The sequence below is a fragment of the Perognathus longimembris genome, chromosome 19, assembly GCF_023159225.1.
Source record: "Perognathus longimembris pacificus isolate PPM17 chromosome 19, ASM2315922v1, whole genome shotgun sequence".
Classification (NCBI taxonomy): Eukaryota; Metazoa; Chordata; class Mammalia; order Rodentia; family Heteromyidae; genus Perognathus; species Perognathus longimembris.
Window position 1 is genome coordinate 27,170,307 of NC_063179.1, and position 17,932 is coordinate 27,188,238.

The 17,932-nt window shown below is 36.1% G+C and overlaps 1 protein-coding gene across 1 annotated transcript in view; it reads right to left on the reverse strand.

The window, feature by feature from the left end:
• Positions 1-17,932, reverse strand: part of Itga1 (integrin subunit alpha 1) — a 139,790-nt gene that overhangs the window by 17,848 nt on the left and 104,010 nt on the right. Inside the window, exons 12-20 of the mRNA XM_048368185.1 lie at positions 17,386-17,528; positions 16,860-17,003; positions 14,254-14,511; positions 11,692-11,822; positions 9,983-10,149; positions 8,522-8,658; positions 4,536-4,646; positions 2,799-3,008; positions 1,226-1,306 (exon numbers count right to left, since the gene is read on the reverse strand). Of these exons, the coding sequence (XP_048224142.1) occupies positions 1,226-1,306; positions 2,799-3,008; positions 4,536-4,646; positions 8,522-8,658; positions 9,983-10,149; positions 11,692-11,822; positions 14,254-14,511; positions 16,860-17,003; positions 17,386-17,528 (1,382 nt within the window). The remainder of the gene's footprint in view (positions 1-1,225; positions 1,307-2,798; positions 3,009-4,535; positions 4,647-8,521; positions 8,659-9,982; positions 10,150-11,691; positions 11,823-14,253; positions 14,512-16,859; positions 17,004-17,385; positions 17,529-17,932) is intronic.

The window sequence follows — 17,932 nt, forward strand, 5'->3', positions numbered from 1 at the left end:
TCTACTGTGGTCTTGATTTTAGACTTCTCAAATCCATAACTGCTACTGAAATTTAAGCACTTTGTCAAATAATATTAACAAAAGTCACATATACCACAGCCCATCACCACAAAATTACATCTTATTTATTTCATTAAATTACCACAGCTTACCAGATCATCACAGAAAACACAATTGTGTTATGGTCACAAGCCTCTCTAATACATACTTATAGTTCCTGAAAATGGATCAGAACTAAAGTTATAAAACTCTTTGAAGAAAGTATAGAAAATATTTATGACCTTGGATTAGGCAAAAAAAATATTTTTAGACATGAAACCAAGAGCACAATGGTGAAAGGATTAAGTATATAAATTGATAATATCAAAATTAAATACTTTTGTCCTTCAAAGAAAAGTGAAGGTAGTGGACAGAATTTATAGGTCATATAATTGAAAGATACTTCAATGTAAAATATATCAGTAAAATTTAAAATCTAATGATAAAAACCCTATTTAAAATGGGTAAAGGATTGTCACAGATATTTCTCCAAAAATTATAGACTTTATGGTCAATATGTCCATGAAAAGTTGCTTGACATGTCATTAACTACTAGGGAGTAAGAAAAAGAAACCAACATGATTAGACATCACTTCAATATACCAGAATAGATGTAATAAAAAAAGACTTCAAAAATGTGGAGACACTGGAACCCTTACCATTGCTGGTGGAAATGTAAAGTGTTTTAACCATTTTCCCACTATAAATTTTGTCTTGACTCATGCAATATTTATTCTGATTGTGTCTATCTGTTTGGACTAGTATACCAAAATACCTTATTTTGAGTAATTTATAAACAGCAGAAACTTGTTGCTCAGAATTCTAGAGGCTGAGAAGTTCAAGATCAAAAGACTAGCAGACTTGGCATCGGATCAATGTCTTCCTTTATAGATCATGCCTGCTGTGTGATCTCATTTGGGAGAAAAGGCAAACAAGCTTCCATGGACCTCTTAATCCCAAAGGCCTCATTTCATAGGGCTAATCATTTAGGGGATTATGTTTCAATATATAGATTTTAGGGGGATACCAACATTCAGATTATAGAATATTTCAAGTTGCAGTTTTTAAAACTTAAACCCTTTTCATCTATGTGACCCTAAATTATCATCTGAGGATTTATTATTGGGCCTTGAATGTGTTACTTTCCCAAACCATTTGCCACACAGATTTTGTATAATCTTCTCACCATTTCTCCTTTTCTCAGAAAAGGATATCCAACTTTACATGTGAGATTATGATTGGATTCACAACTGTCTTTTTGGATCCCCTAGAGAGAGAAAAAGTAAACATAATTAGAGCAGAGAAATGGGAACTGTTTGAACTTATTTTAGAATTTTCCCAGCTGTGCTTTAGGGAATGGCTTTGCCAAGATTTCTCTCTGAGTTTAGATGAGGGCTCATAACACGGTAGGACCACCTCCCGTTCCATAGCTTCTGGCAATCTGGAAACATCACTTGAGGGTGCCAAGAAGATGAAGCACATCTCGCTGTCTTGCCTAAATACTTGGTTGGAAAAATGAGATCATTAGTATCACCTCCCTCCCAGGCTTGCATAGACAATGTGACACAAAGCAGTGCTCAGGAAGTCTAGAGCTTAGAAGAGTTCAGTGTAGTGGGTAAGACTAGGGGCTCTCATCTGTCACCACTTCACAGCTTTGGGCCTCATTTTCTGTATCATCAATACTAAAAATTTCATTGAATATGAGATATACTGTTACTCTGTATACCAATGAGAAGGAAAAAACAATGCTGCCTTTTGTCCTTTGTCTCTCGATTTTGATATCCCCTTTTACTTCCCTAGTTCTAATACCAGTATGTACAGCATCCAGTGTATTCAGATGAGACACAGTGATAGTGCGGGTACAACCACAGGAAGGGGATAAAGACAAATGACTCCAAAAGTTATACTTTCAAAACCATTTGGTGTAAACCAACTGAATAACTCATGGCGGGAGAGGGAAAAAGGGAGGGGGGAATGAGGGAGGAGGTAACAGTTTAAGAATTATACCCAAGGGCTAAGATATGAAACTGTAACCTCTCTTTACATCACTTTGACAATAAATAAGAAAAAAAAAACCCACCAACAATGCTGCTACTTAAATAAGCATGCTATCGACTGGAAAATACAATTACAGGTATAGTAACACGTGAAAAATAATTGCTTTTCAAATCACACATTAGACATCCTATGTCTGTATCTATGTATTTATAATTTTAACTTGAGGAGGTCCTTTTGGAGATCAGAATTAAAAGCAAACTTCAGATTTAGACACATAGCACCTTATACAGGTGTGTGTTCTTATCAAATAAAATTTTCTTAGGGACTTACATTCTTGACAAAATAATTTTTAAGAACCCTTGTGCCATAAATCAGTAACATATAATCACTTAGAAATATTTTGTCAAAGTAAAAACTTTCCCCACAGTAAGAGAGAATATCTCAATTTATGCCTTTCTGTTGAATGCTTTACTTTGATTGTTTTAATTTCCTTAACTTCGATATCAGTGACTAAAGAACTCTGTGAAGCATATAATTTGGATATACTAGCTATCCTGAATCTAAGAAGAGACATCTATCTCCGAAGAGGTTAAAAAAGGCATAAAAATAAAAAATACTTTCATTTTCATTGAACTAATTTTGTACTAAATTTATTTTATTATCCTAAATAAATAATAAAATAAAAGCAAGTACTTGGGCAATATGCCATGTAGGTTCAATGCCTGTTAGGAGAATAAATAAATGACAAAATGCAAGTTTACCTCAATTCCTGAAAAAATGAGATTTGGAGAATACTGAACAATTGTTCTGGTGTTATAGGCACTGTCCCTTTTGTTCCTGACAGTGAGGCTAACGTTGAACTTCTCGCTCTGCGACCTGACAACAAGCAGGTCCTTTTCGGTAGTAGTTACAGCCAGGGTGAGGTCTGAAATACATTTTTCCTTCTTTCCACAGTCTTTGGCAAAGGGAATCTGGAATGATCATGTGAAATGTATCTCAAAGTGGAGTTAAGCCTTGTGGAAAATTAGCTCTCAATTTGTGTAAGAGACATGGCATAATACCAAAACTCAGTTAAGCAACCTTCAAGAGAATCGATTATACTGCAGTGAAAAGGATGCACTTTTACTTGTAGTTACAGGTTGTTTTTTTGCCTAGTCATTTTAAGAATATAGTTTTCAAGGGTATTTGCATTGGCATCAGCCTGCCAGAGAATACCAGCTTAAAAAAACCCACGTCATGTTCTATTTAACTCTCACTACGAGATTTTCAATGGAAAAGAATCAAATACTAGAAACTGTCATAAAAATCTTTCAGTGAGGTGGGAAGTAGTCAAGCTGCGTTTGGGAACTTCACTGGCTCTTCTTGTTAAGCTCCATTATGCAGTTCACCCTAAGCACTATTTTCTCCTACCCCATTCACTAAAAATCTCCTTCTAATCACTAAATAACACACTTGTCCTTATGTTACCTGAAAGAAAGCTACAGCCTACTAGCTGTTCTACTGTACCCAGTCGTCTTTCCTTTCCATCATTCTTCATATTCTGAAATAATCCTCCAAAAATATACATTTGGTCCCATCATGGAAACAAATTCATGCCTTCAGCATCACTGCACTGCTCTTTAATGTGTTTAGTTCATGCAGTGGCAACAAGACATGAAGGACTTCACTCCTACCTTGCTTCCAGCATCATTCAACATCAGTCTAATGATTGTAGTTTAGCTTCTTTAATGCCTTGGAGGGCCTTCTTCTCTCCTCTCACCCTTGTTCAATTTCAGTGTCACAACTACTCAGAATTCTTCCTGACTCCAGAGCCTAGGTAGATATTTCTACAGAACTCGGAAACTCTGAAAATCCACTCCACAGCATAGAACTTAATTACTGCTTAATACCTAATTCCCAGATTAAGTTGGAAGGGATAGTGGAAGATAGATGGATCCAGAACACGAATTCTTCTTCATTCCTAAGGTTTCCTCCATTGCTATTCCCACTGTGGCTTTCTCCTTCCTCTGACATGGGGCAGTAGACATTGACTTTGAAGCAGGGCTGGAGAAATAAGTTCAATTCCTTTTTACTCCTCTATTCTTGGGCTGCAAGTATTGGAAGCAGACTTCTCTCCTTCATTGTTTGAATTTCTGAAGCAGGCTTCCACAAAGGTGGCTGGAGATGGATCTTCACAGCTGATAGTGGGTTGGTTGTTCATGGACCAAATCCAAGGTTAGAATGAGGACACCTTTCATCCCTAGACTGCCCTGGAATCTGGTGCAAAGGGGAGGGCTCATTTCGATTGACAGTGGATTTAGATAAACTAAAGATTGACACCATTTCTTATTCCTGTAAGCTTCTGCACTAGAAGTTAAAAGGATTCAAAGAGCAGAAGAGTCTAATTCCTTAAAAATACAAATACATAATCAATATAAGGACTTGTATTTGTGATTTTAGTTTTTCTTCCGAATACACTAACAAGCAGGCATTGTGAATTTAAACAAAATCTGACTTACATGTTCATGTACTGTGTTTGGTAGAGAATCATCAAGAACGGGCCCATTTTCTGGGTCAGTGAGATTAAAATCCAAAGTTATCCTCACAGAATCCTGGAAGTCATGTTTGTCCTAGAGATTGAAAGATAAAGAACACCATTGGCTGGAATTTTATGCCTCTATCAGAAAGAATGACATTGTTCCATTTGTAAGGAAATGGAAGGACTTGGAAAAAGTTATACTAAGTGAAGTGAGCCAGACCCAAAGAAACATGGACTCTATGGCCTCCCTTATTGGGAATAATTAGTACAGGTTTAGGCAAGCCATAGCAGAGCATCACAAGGCCCAATAACTATACCCTTAGGAACACATAAGATGATGCTAAGTGAAATGAACTCCATGATATGGAAACAAGTGATATATCACAGTTATAACTACTTTCAACGTCCTATGTGAATGTGTAGTTTCTATTATTGATGATGTTTTGTATCACCTTCCTATGTTTGTACCTACACTATCTCTGTAATCTTATCTGAGTATATTGGAAACCGTGTTTACTGGTATTGGAAGTAGGAAATTCAAAGGGAATACCAAACTCGAGAGACACGGGGTAAAAAAAGAGAAATAACTACAAAAGCAATACTTGCAAAACTGTTTGGTGTAAGTGAACTGAACAACTGGGCGGGGGGGAGGGAAGGGGGGGAGGGAGGGGGGCATGAGGGACAAGGCAACAAACAGTACAAGAAATGTATCCAACGCCCAACGTATGATACTGTAACCTCTCTGTACGTCAGTTTGAAAATAAAAATTTGAGAAAAAAAAAAAAAAACTGGAAATAAGAGTCTCATGGACTTTCCTGCTAGGGCTGACTTTGAACCTAGATCTTCAGATGTCAGCCCCCAGAGTAACTAGGACACTTGTAGTTGGTAGCATCCCCAGTTTATACTGTGAGGGCAGGTCAAAGTTTCTAATTTATCTCTGTCTCTTCTGTGCCCCTTACTGCATATCTCAGCAGTTGCCAATTCCTATTGATTGTCTCTGAAATAACTCTTGCATCTTTTACTTCCTTTTAATTCCCACTGCTACCTCCTCATCTAGCTTTTCATTAATTTCTTTCTTGTCTAGACTACAACAGTAGCCTACTATCCAATCTTCACAGCTTTAGACTCAGCTTAAATAGACTTGGAAGAATTCTAGAGTTAGGTACTCACATGCCTGCTTCTCTCTGCATTATTGGTATCTTCATTTGGTGACATCACTGACTGATCTTGACTAATTAACTTCTGTATCCTGTATATCTTGTAGTACTGAATAATACTATTTATTATTAAACACAGCACTGTTGTTTCATGACATACATATTGTAGTCTATGCATCTTCTAGTATTAATTTGATATATTCAAAATGATTCTAATAGGTTTTAAATATTGCCAAAACTATTGGTGGGGTTAGTTATTAATTATTCCATTTTTCTGTCTTTGCTTTGACCTATACTACACCAACTCCCCTACCTAAGCCAGATTTCTGGTTAATATATTTTTGCTCAAACATCATCAGCTCTCCCAACTGATTGCCTACTGTCTAATGTCCTTATCTTGAACTAAAAACCCCAATTAAGAGAACATACTCCAATATGATCAGAATATTCTAGGAGTTGTTTAATTAGAGAAATGACAGTATTAATTGTGATTTCAAAAGCTACCTCAGGCTATGTCGTGCAGGGCAAGAGAGAAAGCAGAGCTATCTCATTCATCAAGTCTACCTGCTCCTAAATGAACAGGCCTGTTAAGAAGAGGGTAGCATCATAAGCTAGGCAAAACAGAATGTTTGTCAAGGAAAAATGATGTGCTTTTTTGAGTAAAAAACATTAGGCATACAGAATTTTCATAAAATATTTTCAACTAAACTTCAGATATGATAACCTAAGATGATAATGATGTTTTTCTCTATTTTTCTTAAAGTTTCTTCATTTTTGACTCTTCTCCAGATGACTTGTCACCTCATGTACTTTTTCCCTGAACTGGTTTTCTATAAACCAGCCTACTGTATTTAGTTATTTATTCATTGTTGTTGAATTCTGTACTCGTTTCTTGGGTTTACTCATAATTATACTCTTCCTATTTGCATTTGTAAATATCAAAAAAAAAAAAAAAAAAAAAGAACACCATTGGCATTGCCTTCGCTGGATGTTCTGATCTTCCTGTGGCTTCTTTATGCCTCTGTGAATCACTGGGACATTCATGCATCTAATCTGATATGTGAACTCCTCATGTTTTTGCTTTGCTGGAGTGGGATGGCCTTCCTGCTTGACAGGAGACATCACTGGAAAGCAGAGGGTTCAAGGGTAGGACGTACTAACTCACCTCTAGCTCCTCAGAGGGGTCTGCTGGGGTGATGTGACACACAGTGCCTAGCCTGCCTTAACTATCACCCTGAGCTACTGGCCTATCAAGGCTGTTTCTACTGACACCTCAAGCTAAAACTCATTTTTGAAATGTACGTCTCTTGACTTCTGAAGGGCAAACATTTTTAAAGTGAATTATATTTCAATATAGGATAAACCCAGAGTTGTAAAAGTTTAGAATGTCAACTGATATAAAAATGGTTTGAATAGGATTAATAATGTCAATTATTACCAATAACAATCCTCATTTATCAAGATGAAATTTGTAAAGTTTAAACACTTTATTGTGCATAATTTTGATAGTCCTCTGAGATGAGTAACTATTATGGTTCTTATTTTACAAATAATACATTCAGCCTCTGAAAAATGACCTTATCGAAGCCACTTAGAATATGGAGGAGCAATAACACCTTTTCCAATGCCTAACATATGAAACTGTAACCTCTCTGTACAACAGTTTGATAATAAAAATTTGAAAAAAAAAAAGAATATGGAGGAGCAAGAAGACTAATTCCACCCCTGCTGCTGGACACATGCTACTGTGCCCATTATAATCCAAAGGAATTTTTTTTAAACATCAGTCACCAGAAACAATGCAGGCAATGCTACTATTTCACATGTGTTCGGTGAACATTAAGTTTTAAACAAATTCTAACTCCTAAGTGCTCAGTTCTGATGAACTAAGGAGAAGGGATAACTGGTTTTGTTTCTTCATATTATAAATTGACCTCACTGTTGATAGAGTAAGCTGATATGTTTCATGTGGAATACTGACATGAAAATTACTGAGCAAGAAAGCATCTCAGTATGGTCATTTTCTGTCACTCTTTTGTCTCTAACTATAAATTTGAAAATATATAATATGAATACATAAAGAATCCAGAAGTCAGTCAGAGATGGGAATTCCAAGGTCATGTTCAAGTCTCTTAAGTTTTAGTCTTAGTTACTAAAACCAGCACTTAATTCTACTGCTTTTGGGGTTGTTTTTTTGGGGGGTTACAATTAGTATCACAGATAGTCGAAATGTTTTAAGAAACTCCTGTCTTTGGTTGGGAACTAAAGAAATCATTAGAGATTGATAATTTGCCTTGTAAACCTCAGTATCCACTAAATTAAAAAGCTGAAGTAGCACAAAGCCTGAGAGGGTAAAAAAATACCAGATTTGTCTCCCTTCATCTAAAGTCAAAGAACAAGACATGTGGATCAATGGGCCTCAAAAATAGTACAAGGTTATTTGTCCTCTGGACCGTGAATCATTTATCACACACATAGATAGTTGAGGCCCCCAGAAGTTCACTAACATATTTAGGTTAAAAGAATAAATGAATGAAGAAATGCATCAGCGGATAAGGCCTCTTGTGAAAAAGGCACCAGGTCTTTCACGGTTCAATGACAAGTGTCTATCTGATACATACAGGGGAAATTAAAGGTAATTTCATTGGAAATGAAGAAACATTGGACCTGCAATTTTCTAATAAGAGTGAACAAAGTCTGTTTTATATTGTACACTTTTGAAATCCAACAGAAAGAACTTGATTGACTTGAAATAAGACCTCTGACTGTATGCTTGGAATGAGGCAGCTACAATATATGATTTACTTGCCAACATGTAGAAGGAGTGCTTAGTGCATTCTGAGTCTTGGACTGTGATGTTCCTTTGGATCCTTCTCTCTTGGGTCCCAGAGAAAAAACTTCGTGATATCTGTCTTAGTGAATCTAATGTGACCCGGTACTGCATATCTTCAGAGGCATAGAAACAAAATTGAAACACCATTAAAATGAAAGAAAAATTAGCAGAAATGTTTGCTTGGGAGTGATTTTCATATGATTTAATTTATTAGCATTGTTGGATCGGCCAAAAAATCTTATTTAGTATATCCCTATCACTGTAAGGAAGTTATGATTAGTGGTCCTAAAGATAACCATGAGGAACTCTAGAGAACTCTGTCTGAGTTCACTATATACTTAGTTTTATTATAGTAACTTTTGGTAATCATATAAACATATTGATATGCACATGCATACAGAAAACTAATTTAGTGATCATGTCTGTGGGTTAAAAATATATTTCCTAGTTTAGAAATGTAACATTGTAAAAAATATTTGTTATGTATTTCCTTACTTTCAAATGTATTTCAATAGAGGTAAGAATAGACTTACATAGATATTTTTCCCTTTTAAAAGAAAAAAGCAACACCATTGATTATTTCCAAGGCACTATTAAATTCAATAAAATGTGCATGCCACAATAAAAATAGTCACAATCCTTATTTGATTGCTTAGTTGTTTTCTTAATAAAAATTAAATACAACTGAGTGTTGCATATGAAAACTAAATCATTAGTTGACACCCTTACATCCTGCTGATCTTCTAGTCAGGGAATTATGTGAAAGTATCTATATGCACATATAGAGAAAATTAAGAAAGCAAAATTTTAAGAATTTTTTCTCTCTACTCATATTTTAGTTTACAGAGGAAATTACTCTTCCCAGTCAAAGTTCTTCATAACTTTGACTCCAGTGTATTTTAGCATCATTAAAAAACTACCTTAAAAAGAGAAATACTGAATATAGGATGGGAGAAATGCACAGGCTGACACATGCACCTGACAATTCCATACCAAAATGCTCAACTCTCACAAAGGAACCTAGCCTTCTCAACGAAAAGCAGTTCCAGTATTCCCCAGGAGGGGGCAGGAGATGGAAGAAGATTTTTATGAAAATCGACTGGAAGGAAAAATGACACATTTTGATCCCATTTCAAATTGCTATGTCTGGATTAGTGTATGCATGTGTTTATATATAATATAATACATTTATATAATATGTTATATATGCACACACACAAAGAGGCCATTGAATACAATTCCTGCTATAGAATTTACTAGGTTTCCTAATCTGTTTCTGTATAACAGAACTGTTTTTAATGCTCAGTATAATAAGACAAACATACTTCAATCCCTGTGGCTCAGGGAAATGTAATATCCTATTAGATTTTATCATGCTAGAGGAAATGCATTATCCTCATCACCAAAGGACTTGCTGTAATTATTATTAATGCTTACCAGCTTTGTAAATGGAGTCTTCTTTAGACTTTAGTTTCACATTAAAACATATTGTAGCATTTATACACACTGTTTCCTTTCCCTCCATATGGCAGTTTTTCTTTTGAATATTCACTTTATTAGGTTCAAAGTTCATGGTCACTTTAACTACAGCCACATCTCGAGTCCTAGAACCACATCAAAATAGGAATTGCTCACACCTCTTTGCACTGAATGCATATCATAAGCTTATGAGGGCTATGTTAACTTCTGGAAATGATTTTCTACCATTTTTGACACAGAGGAGAGTCCATATTTTATGTTCTGAAAAGACTCGGGTTATTTTTAGAACTATCCTTTGGTTCAAAGGCCAACGATTTAGCTTTGCTTTTGATGGAAAAGAGATGGAGCTGAGTTCTCAGAAGCAAGCTCAAAATTGAAACTATATTTTAGAGACTTCTGTATTTCCTCACTAATTTTGAAATGGTCCAGAGACACAGCCAGAAAACTAGGGGAATCTAGCTAATTTTAAACTAGTGTGCAATAGTTGATCATTTTTTGTTGTTTCTAGAAAGAAGCAGTGTAATATTTGAGGCATTGTGCATGTTTGTTATTTCATTTACATGTTAATTATCTTAAATAATAAGAAGTGTGATTGTCACCCTTTATCCATAGTTTTACTTTCCTCAATTTCAGTGAGATCTATGCAGCCCTTTTACCTCTATGAGAAATTTCTTATGAATATTTATATTCTTCTGAGAACATTTTCATTAATGGCAGACTACTATAGCAGCACATGAATATACAATAATCTAAGTATTCTATCACCTCTCATTCTTTTTATTAAAAATGGTTGTTAAATACAGTGCTATGATGTCTGTAAAAACTGTATATCTTTATAGTCAATAATTATAGCTTTAAATTATTTTGCAAAGTAAAGTCCTTGTGAATAAACACAATTTTTAAGACTTGAAATACTTATTGACAAAGAGTTTCTATGTATTGGCTAGTTTGTATCTCTTCATCAATGAATGAATGGCTGATTTGTCATTCAGTAATACAGATTCTTCACTTATCGGACTGCCTTGATCAATGTCCACTTCACACAGACTCTCATGAGCCAACTGGCTCTTTATTGGAGCTGTGGCTCAATCTAGTGTATGTGGTTAAGTTCTCATTGTCTCCTCCTGGATATTTTTTACAGTCTCTTCTCATTACCGGACATCTGTATCCTGTTCTATCCCTGCTTAAGCACTGCAAAATTTAATCTTTAAGTCCCAATACCCTCACTGGTTATATTATGCCACCATTAGAACCTGGGTTATGAGAAAGACAACTTCTATTGCTATGCAAGTCAAGAAATAAAGTCAGTCAACACTGAAAGCTGTATGCAACTCAAAGTTAGAGATGTTTTCTTCTTTATACACATATAATTTTTTAAAGAAACCTTCTCTTCCTGTACTATTTACCCAAAACAGAATATCTATTTTATAATTAAGTATATAATAGGTGACCAAACTAAAAGTTGTTCTAGTTGTCTTTTCCATGTAACTTCTGTGTTCTTAAGACTCTGATTTCTCCCACTTACTCAAATGGGAAACTCGTGTCGCCATGAAGATGTACAAACAGAAATAGACATTTAGTATGGCCAGAGCTCCAATCATACTGTGTGAGCACCAAAACTAGCTGTGAAATGCCACCAAACCAACCACATATTATAAAATACTTACCAGAAGAGGGCAGCACCACCAAGACCCCCAATAGTCACATCAGTCAGACCATCGCCATTCAAATCCATTTCTCCATGAATAGACTGGCCAAAAAATTTCAGTGTCTTGCCATCTCCACCTGATGGGATATGCTGGGAAAGTGCCAAGGAAGAGTTTTATATCAAAGTATCTGCTCTAAACAGTTTCAAATAAATATGAGGCTACATTGGCAAACAAAAACAAATAAAGATCTTTTGGGAGCCATGATGCTCTTCATGTGGAGACAAGAGGAAATATTCAGATACTCCCAGAGGGCATTGAACAGAAAAAATCATTTCAAGGATACCAGCGAAAGGGGAAATAAATAAATAATCACCCAAGAGAACTATTATGAGTAACTGCCTCTACTTTCTAGTTCTTTCTCAACTCTGTTACATAGAGCTATTTAACCCTTCTGTAAGGCTTGGGAACAGATTTTGTAAGCAAGCAATTGGGGAATGGAAGAGTGGATAGGAGGTTATTTGCCAGGATTCACTGAGCTTTATGAGTGGGTAAAATAACTCTATCAAATATACTCCACCAGATAAATTTTCCATGAGGCAACCTTCTTTACTGTCTGTCAAAAACTGTCCTTGTAGGAGACACAAGGGAATATGGAGTTCTTGGGGGCTACTCTGAGTGTATAACCTTGCAAGGTATGTGTGATGTCTGCACCTCTTGACTCAGTGTTGGTGCCAGTTGATATTATTTTGGTAGAACCTGATGTCAAGAGGAAAAGACTGACTGACTGGTTTTCTCTTAAATAACATAAAACACCAAATCAGGCTAACCAAATGGAAATAGTTCTCATGCTTTAACTTTTGTTTCTCATTGGGAATTATTGCCTATTTTTTTCAAGGAGAGAAAAAAGCGGGGGGGGGGGGAGAGGGAGGAAGGGAGGGAGGGAGAGAGGGAGGAAGTGAGAAAGGGAGAGAGAGACTGAGACAGAGACAGAGACAGAGTCTCAGAGCTGTCTCATTGGTCCTGAAGGAATGATTCCATTTGATTCGGCAGCACATCTTGTTCCTATGGAAACAAAAAAGCTCTTCATTTATTCCTTTAGAAAACATTTTGCTAATAAGTAAACAAATCTAATATTCTGTTGTGGTATTTTTTTATAGCGGCACCTTGATTTATCAATATTTCATTAAAACTTGCAGTGACAATCTATTCCATGAGCTAAGAATGTGGCCTAGTGGTAGAGTGCTTGCCTAGCATGCATGAAGCCCTGGGTTTAATTCCTCAGCACCACATAAACAGAAAAAGTCGAAGTGGCACTGTGGCTGGAGTGGTAGCATGCTAGCCTTGAGGGAAAAAAAGCTAGGGACATTGCTCAGGCCCTGAGTTCAAGCCCTAGGACTGGCCAAAAAAAAAAAAAAAAAAAAAAGAACAATATATTCCATTAAGTGATTAAACATATTCTCTATTGCAAATGCTTTTCTACTAATGTTGAAGGATTAATGTGGAAGAAAGAAGCCATGGAACACAAGAGAGAAGTTCTAGATGAATTTCCTGGTTCTATCATGCCCAACTGCTAATGCTGCCTGCTTTTAGTTAAATATATAATACTATGACTATTGGTAACAGAAACAAGCCAATTATCATTTGGATCAAGGTATTGTTACTGACACTGGCTCTTTATTTTGTTCTCTATTAATGCCACTATGGCATTATGAAAGCTAAACACAACTTCACAATATATGAATAGAGTTTGAAAACTGTTGACTACAGAACCAAAGAGATGACTTGAATGTAAAAAGAAAGAGCTAATGTTCTGAATTCTTTTCATGGCTTATAAGCTAAATATTGAGATACATTTTATTCATAAGTAGTTGTTTAATGCCTATTATTACATAGAACATACAATTATAGTAGAACACTTTTAAGCTTTCTTGTTTTAATACTGTGTGAGGCCTTTCTGTGAATTAATATTTTTCTTATGTGTGAAGAAATTAAATTTATAGGTTAAAGCCGTTAACTGAAATCAAATTTAAAGCTGTAATAACAAAACCCCCTGGAGGTTAGGTTTAATTATTCATTTTTCCCCCAAGGGCTACTTGTGAGAAAATTATAGACCTTCAGAAATCTCAACTCATTTATGGAAAACATACCAACTTAATCCATAATTATAAAGTCAAAAAATGTTATTATAAGAATACATATATTGAATGTAAACACAATAATAGCATCTCCTTTATTGGTAAACTCATGCAATTATTGTTCTCTTTAGAATAAAGCACACTAAGATGTTAAATAGCTCCTCTTCAGAGAGTTCTTTTGTCTGTTTTGAGTTCTGCCATTTTAAAAGATCAGATTTTGGAGGTATGGCAAATAATAATAGAAACGATAGTAGATTACAGTAATATATAGAGTAAAATATAGAGTAATTCCTCTCTCTCTCTCTAAAAAAAAGCAGGAGAGGATTACATCTTGTTTCTCACTAGACTCAGAAGTAAGGAATTAAATAAATGAAGAATATGGATAATGCTGGCTTTGGCCCTGCTTACCACTGCAGGGCAAAAACCCATAGACTGGACATCTTACCTGGGCATACTCTTTCTTTATGGTCTTGCCACTGCCGTGATAAATGTACACAGCTCCTGCATGATCGTTTTCCAGGGGGGCTCCTATCACCACATCATTGAAACCGTCAACATTGAGGTCTTTGACTGCAGCAATAGCTGTCCCAAAGCGAGCCCCGCATGGCTCATTTGTGTTCTCTTTTGTGCATGAATTGTGTTTCAGAGTGGAGCAGCAAGCCTGTTTAATTGGTTCCAGGCTCATCTGATATTCAAACCTTGACTGTAAGAAAGATGAACAGGATATTTAAAGATTTCTATCACTGCAGCTAAGTAAAGTTCTAAGAGTACACATGAAATCAGCCCTATTAAAAACGATTTGTAAGCTGGGTGCTGGGCGGGCTCACCTGCAATCCTAGCTACTCAGGATCTGAAGATCATGGTTTGAAGCCAGCCCAGACAGAAAAATCTCTGTGAGACTCTTATCTTCAATTAATCACTAGAAAACCAGAAGTGGCTCAAAGTGATACAGTGATGGCCTTGAGAAAAACAGCCCAAGGACAGTACCCAGGCCCTGAGTTCAAGCCCCCAAACCAAAAAAGCATTTCTAAGCAAATGGTAAAATTTGTAAAATTTACAAAGTGTGCTGACTTGAGAGCTAGCTTAAGGATTTCAAAGACTAGACTAGAAATGTGAGAAAGGAGGAATGTTGAGAATTCCAGTGGAGTCCCTTCTTAACTTAATTGTTGTAATTAACACCATCTTTTTTAAAGTCAAAGAACAGATCTCAAATCCACAATTTGTGTCAGAATCCCTGCTTTACTCTGCATTGCCTTTTAGTTATACCTTTCTCTTGTTTCTGTACTTTAAAACATAGAGAAAAAAGTACTTGGTTCAAAAAGCAAACTTTTGCTGCTTGGTGTGAATTACACACCTGCAATTCCCAAACAAAAGAAGTGGAGGCAATAAGATCATGAGTTTGAGGCCCACGTGGATTACATAGTGAGTCCCTGACTCAACCTCTCCTCATCACTCTCACCACCAGAAGAAAGCAAGCAAGCAAGCAAGCAAGGTATGCCTATACCTAAAGAGTTTAGGAGGCAGATGCATGAGAGCCCAAGTGGGTTTCAGAGCATATTCTAGGCCAATCTGGAATGTAGGAGATACTCTAAAAACAAGACAAAACAAAAGGAGTCCTCAAATGAGCAACCTAGTCAACATAGAAAGCACTAGCAAAAATGAATAAGAACACACTTCTTGAAGGTTGGGAGATAAAAATAGTACACAATGAAAAGCTAACAAATTGACAGGAGAAAATAAATCCAGGATAAAAAACGGCAAGAATGACATACTATTTATGATTTTTAAATAATTAGTACGAGAGTAAAAAAAAATTAAAAACCTAAATTAAAACTGGCTTTCTATAAACTGTGAAATATTCATTTGATGAAGTCAAGAAATATTCCACCAGATAAATGATGATTAAATTCAGGATTTGAAAAGAAAATCTCAGTGGAATCCAGTGAACTATCCTGAAGCATTCTGAAGACCTTAGGGTCTGATCTGAGTTCCTTGTGGCTTTGAAGCTCCCAAACCACTTTATCTGCTAATATCACTCCCAGTCCGGAACTCCTGAATGGCTTATGGCTAGGCTTATTCAGCAAGTTAGTGAGATTTGGGTTTGTCGTCTTCGTCTTCTTCTTCTTCTTCTTCTTCTTCTTCTTCTTCTTCTTCTTCTTCTTCTTCTTCTTCTTCTTCTTCTTCTTCTTCTTCTTCTTCTTCTTCTTCTTTTTTGGCTAGTCCAGGACCTTGAACTCAGACTGTCCCTGGCTTCTTTTTGCTCAAGGCTAGCACTATGCCACTTGAGCCACAGCGCAACTTCTGGCCGTTTTCTATGTATGTGGTGCTGAGGAATTGAACCCAGGGATTCATGTATACAAGGCAAGCACTCTTACCAGAAGGCCATATTCCCAGCCCTAGGTTTGTCTTCTTGATCATAAATATTCAGGTAAAAAAATTAACGTACTGAGAGGTTGCTGGACAAATGGTCTCTCATATTTTTTCAAGGCGAGTAAAACATTAAAACTGCTTTATGAACACATAAGATAATGCTAAGTGAAATGAACTCCATGTCACGGAAACGATTGTTATATCACAGTTGTAAATACTTTCAACGTGCCATATGTAACTGTAGCCTCTATTATTGATGATATTCCTGTATCACCTTCCTGTGGTTGTACCTACACTATCTCTGTATCTTATCTGAGTATAATGGAAACCGTGTATACTGGTATTAGAACCAGGAAATTGGAAGGGAATACAAAAATCGAGGGACACGGTAAAAAAAGACAACCAACTACAAAAGCAATACTTACAAACTGGTGAAAATGAACTGAACAACTGAACAACTCATGGGGGGAGAGGGGGAAGGGAAAGAGGGAGGGAGGAGGGGGGAATGAGGGACCAGGTAACAAACAGTACAAGAAATGTATCCAATGCCTAATGTATGAAACTGTAACCTCTCTGTAATTCAGTTTGATAAAAAAAAAATATTAAAAAAAACTGCTTTATTCAAAATTGAAGGAAAGGATGAGATTTTTCTGCATATCAGCCACACTCAGATACTATTACCTGGTTCAAGGTGTACACGTACACTTTTCCTTGTTCTTCTTTCTCTGTCCCCATGTACATCGGAGCACCAACGAGAAGAATGTCAGTATTAGAATCTTTATCAATGTCAACTGTTGTTAAAACACTACCAAAGTAGGAGCCAATCTAGGACATAAGACAGAGAAAGACAGCTTGATGAATGGCAGAGATTCTCAAGGAAGGTGAAATGTTGTACATTTATCTTCTGTCAATCTAGAAGAGGATGTGAGAATTGGTCTCAAAAGAAATGGAATATAGACAGGTGCTAGCTGAGCAGTCTCTATGATAAAGTATATTAATCAATCTCATCTTTGAGGATGGGTGGATTTAATAGTCTGAGAATAACAGAAATGATTCTCTTTAGGTTTTACCCTGAAACTATTTTTTTCTTCTCCACACATCAGATCAGCAAACGTCAACATGACTTTAAAGGAACTGAAAACGGTTAGGACAATGGACACATACAGAATTTTGACAGTCAGATTTAGAACAATATTTTTGAGTTTACCTGCTCTCCATTGAGTGTCTGGAGAATCTTGACATCTGCATCCTCCATCCTGTAGATGATGACCTGGCCTGTATGATTGTACCGAGGCTGCCCCGCAATATACAGCACATCTCCAGGGACTGTGGCTGAGTTCACAGTGTAACCTAATGACAGAGAGATTCTGCTAGTACATCTGGTCCCTTAAGGTCAACATGCAATATATGATGAATCATTTTACATGGCTGGGATAATAGTTTTATATTTTTTGTGGGCATCTCTTTATGAGGTGTAATTAGCAAGAGGAGTCATATAAATATTAAGATCAAGAATGAAAATTGTTAATGTTTTCTTACTGTGATTTCTTTAAGGTTTAAATTCTCCACATTTGTTTTCATCAACCATGAACTGAAGTTTTGGGAGATATAAGGTTTGAGACTCTGAGAGTTTGTCTTTAAGGAATTTAATAATGTAATTATAATGTAGAACACCCAAAGCACTTTGGTGTCAAATTTATAATTAAAATATATGAATTTTATAGAAATTGTGACCCATGTCATAGATTTATGGA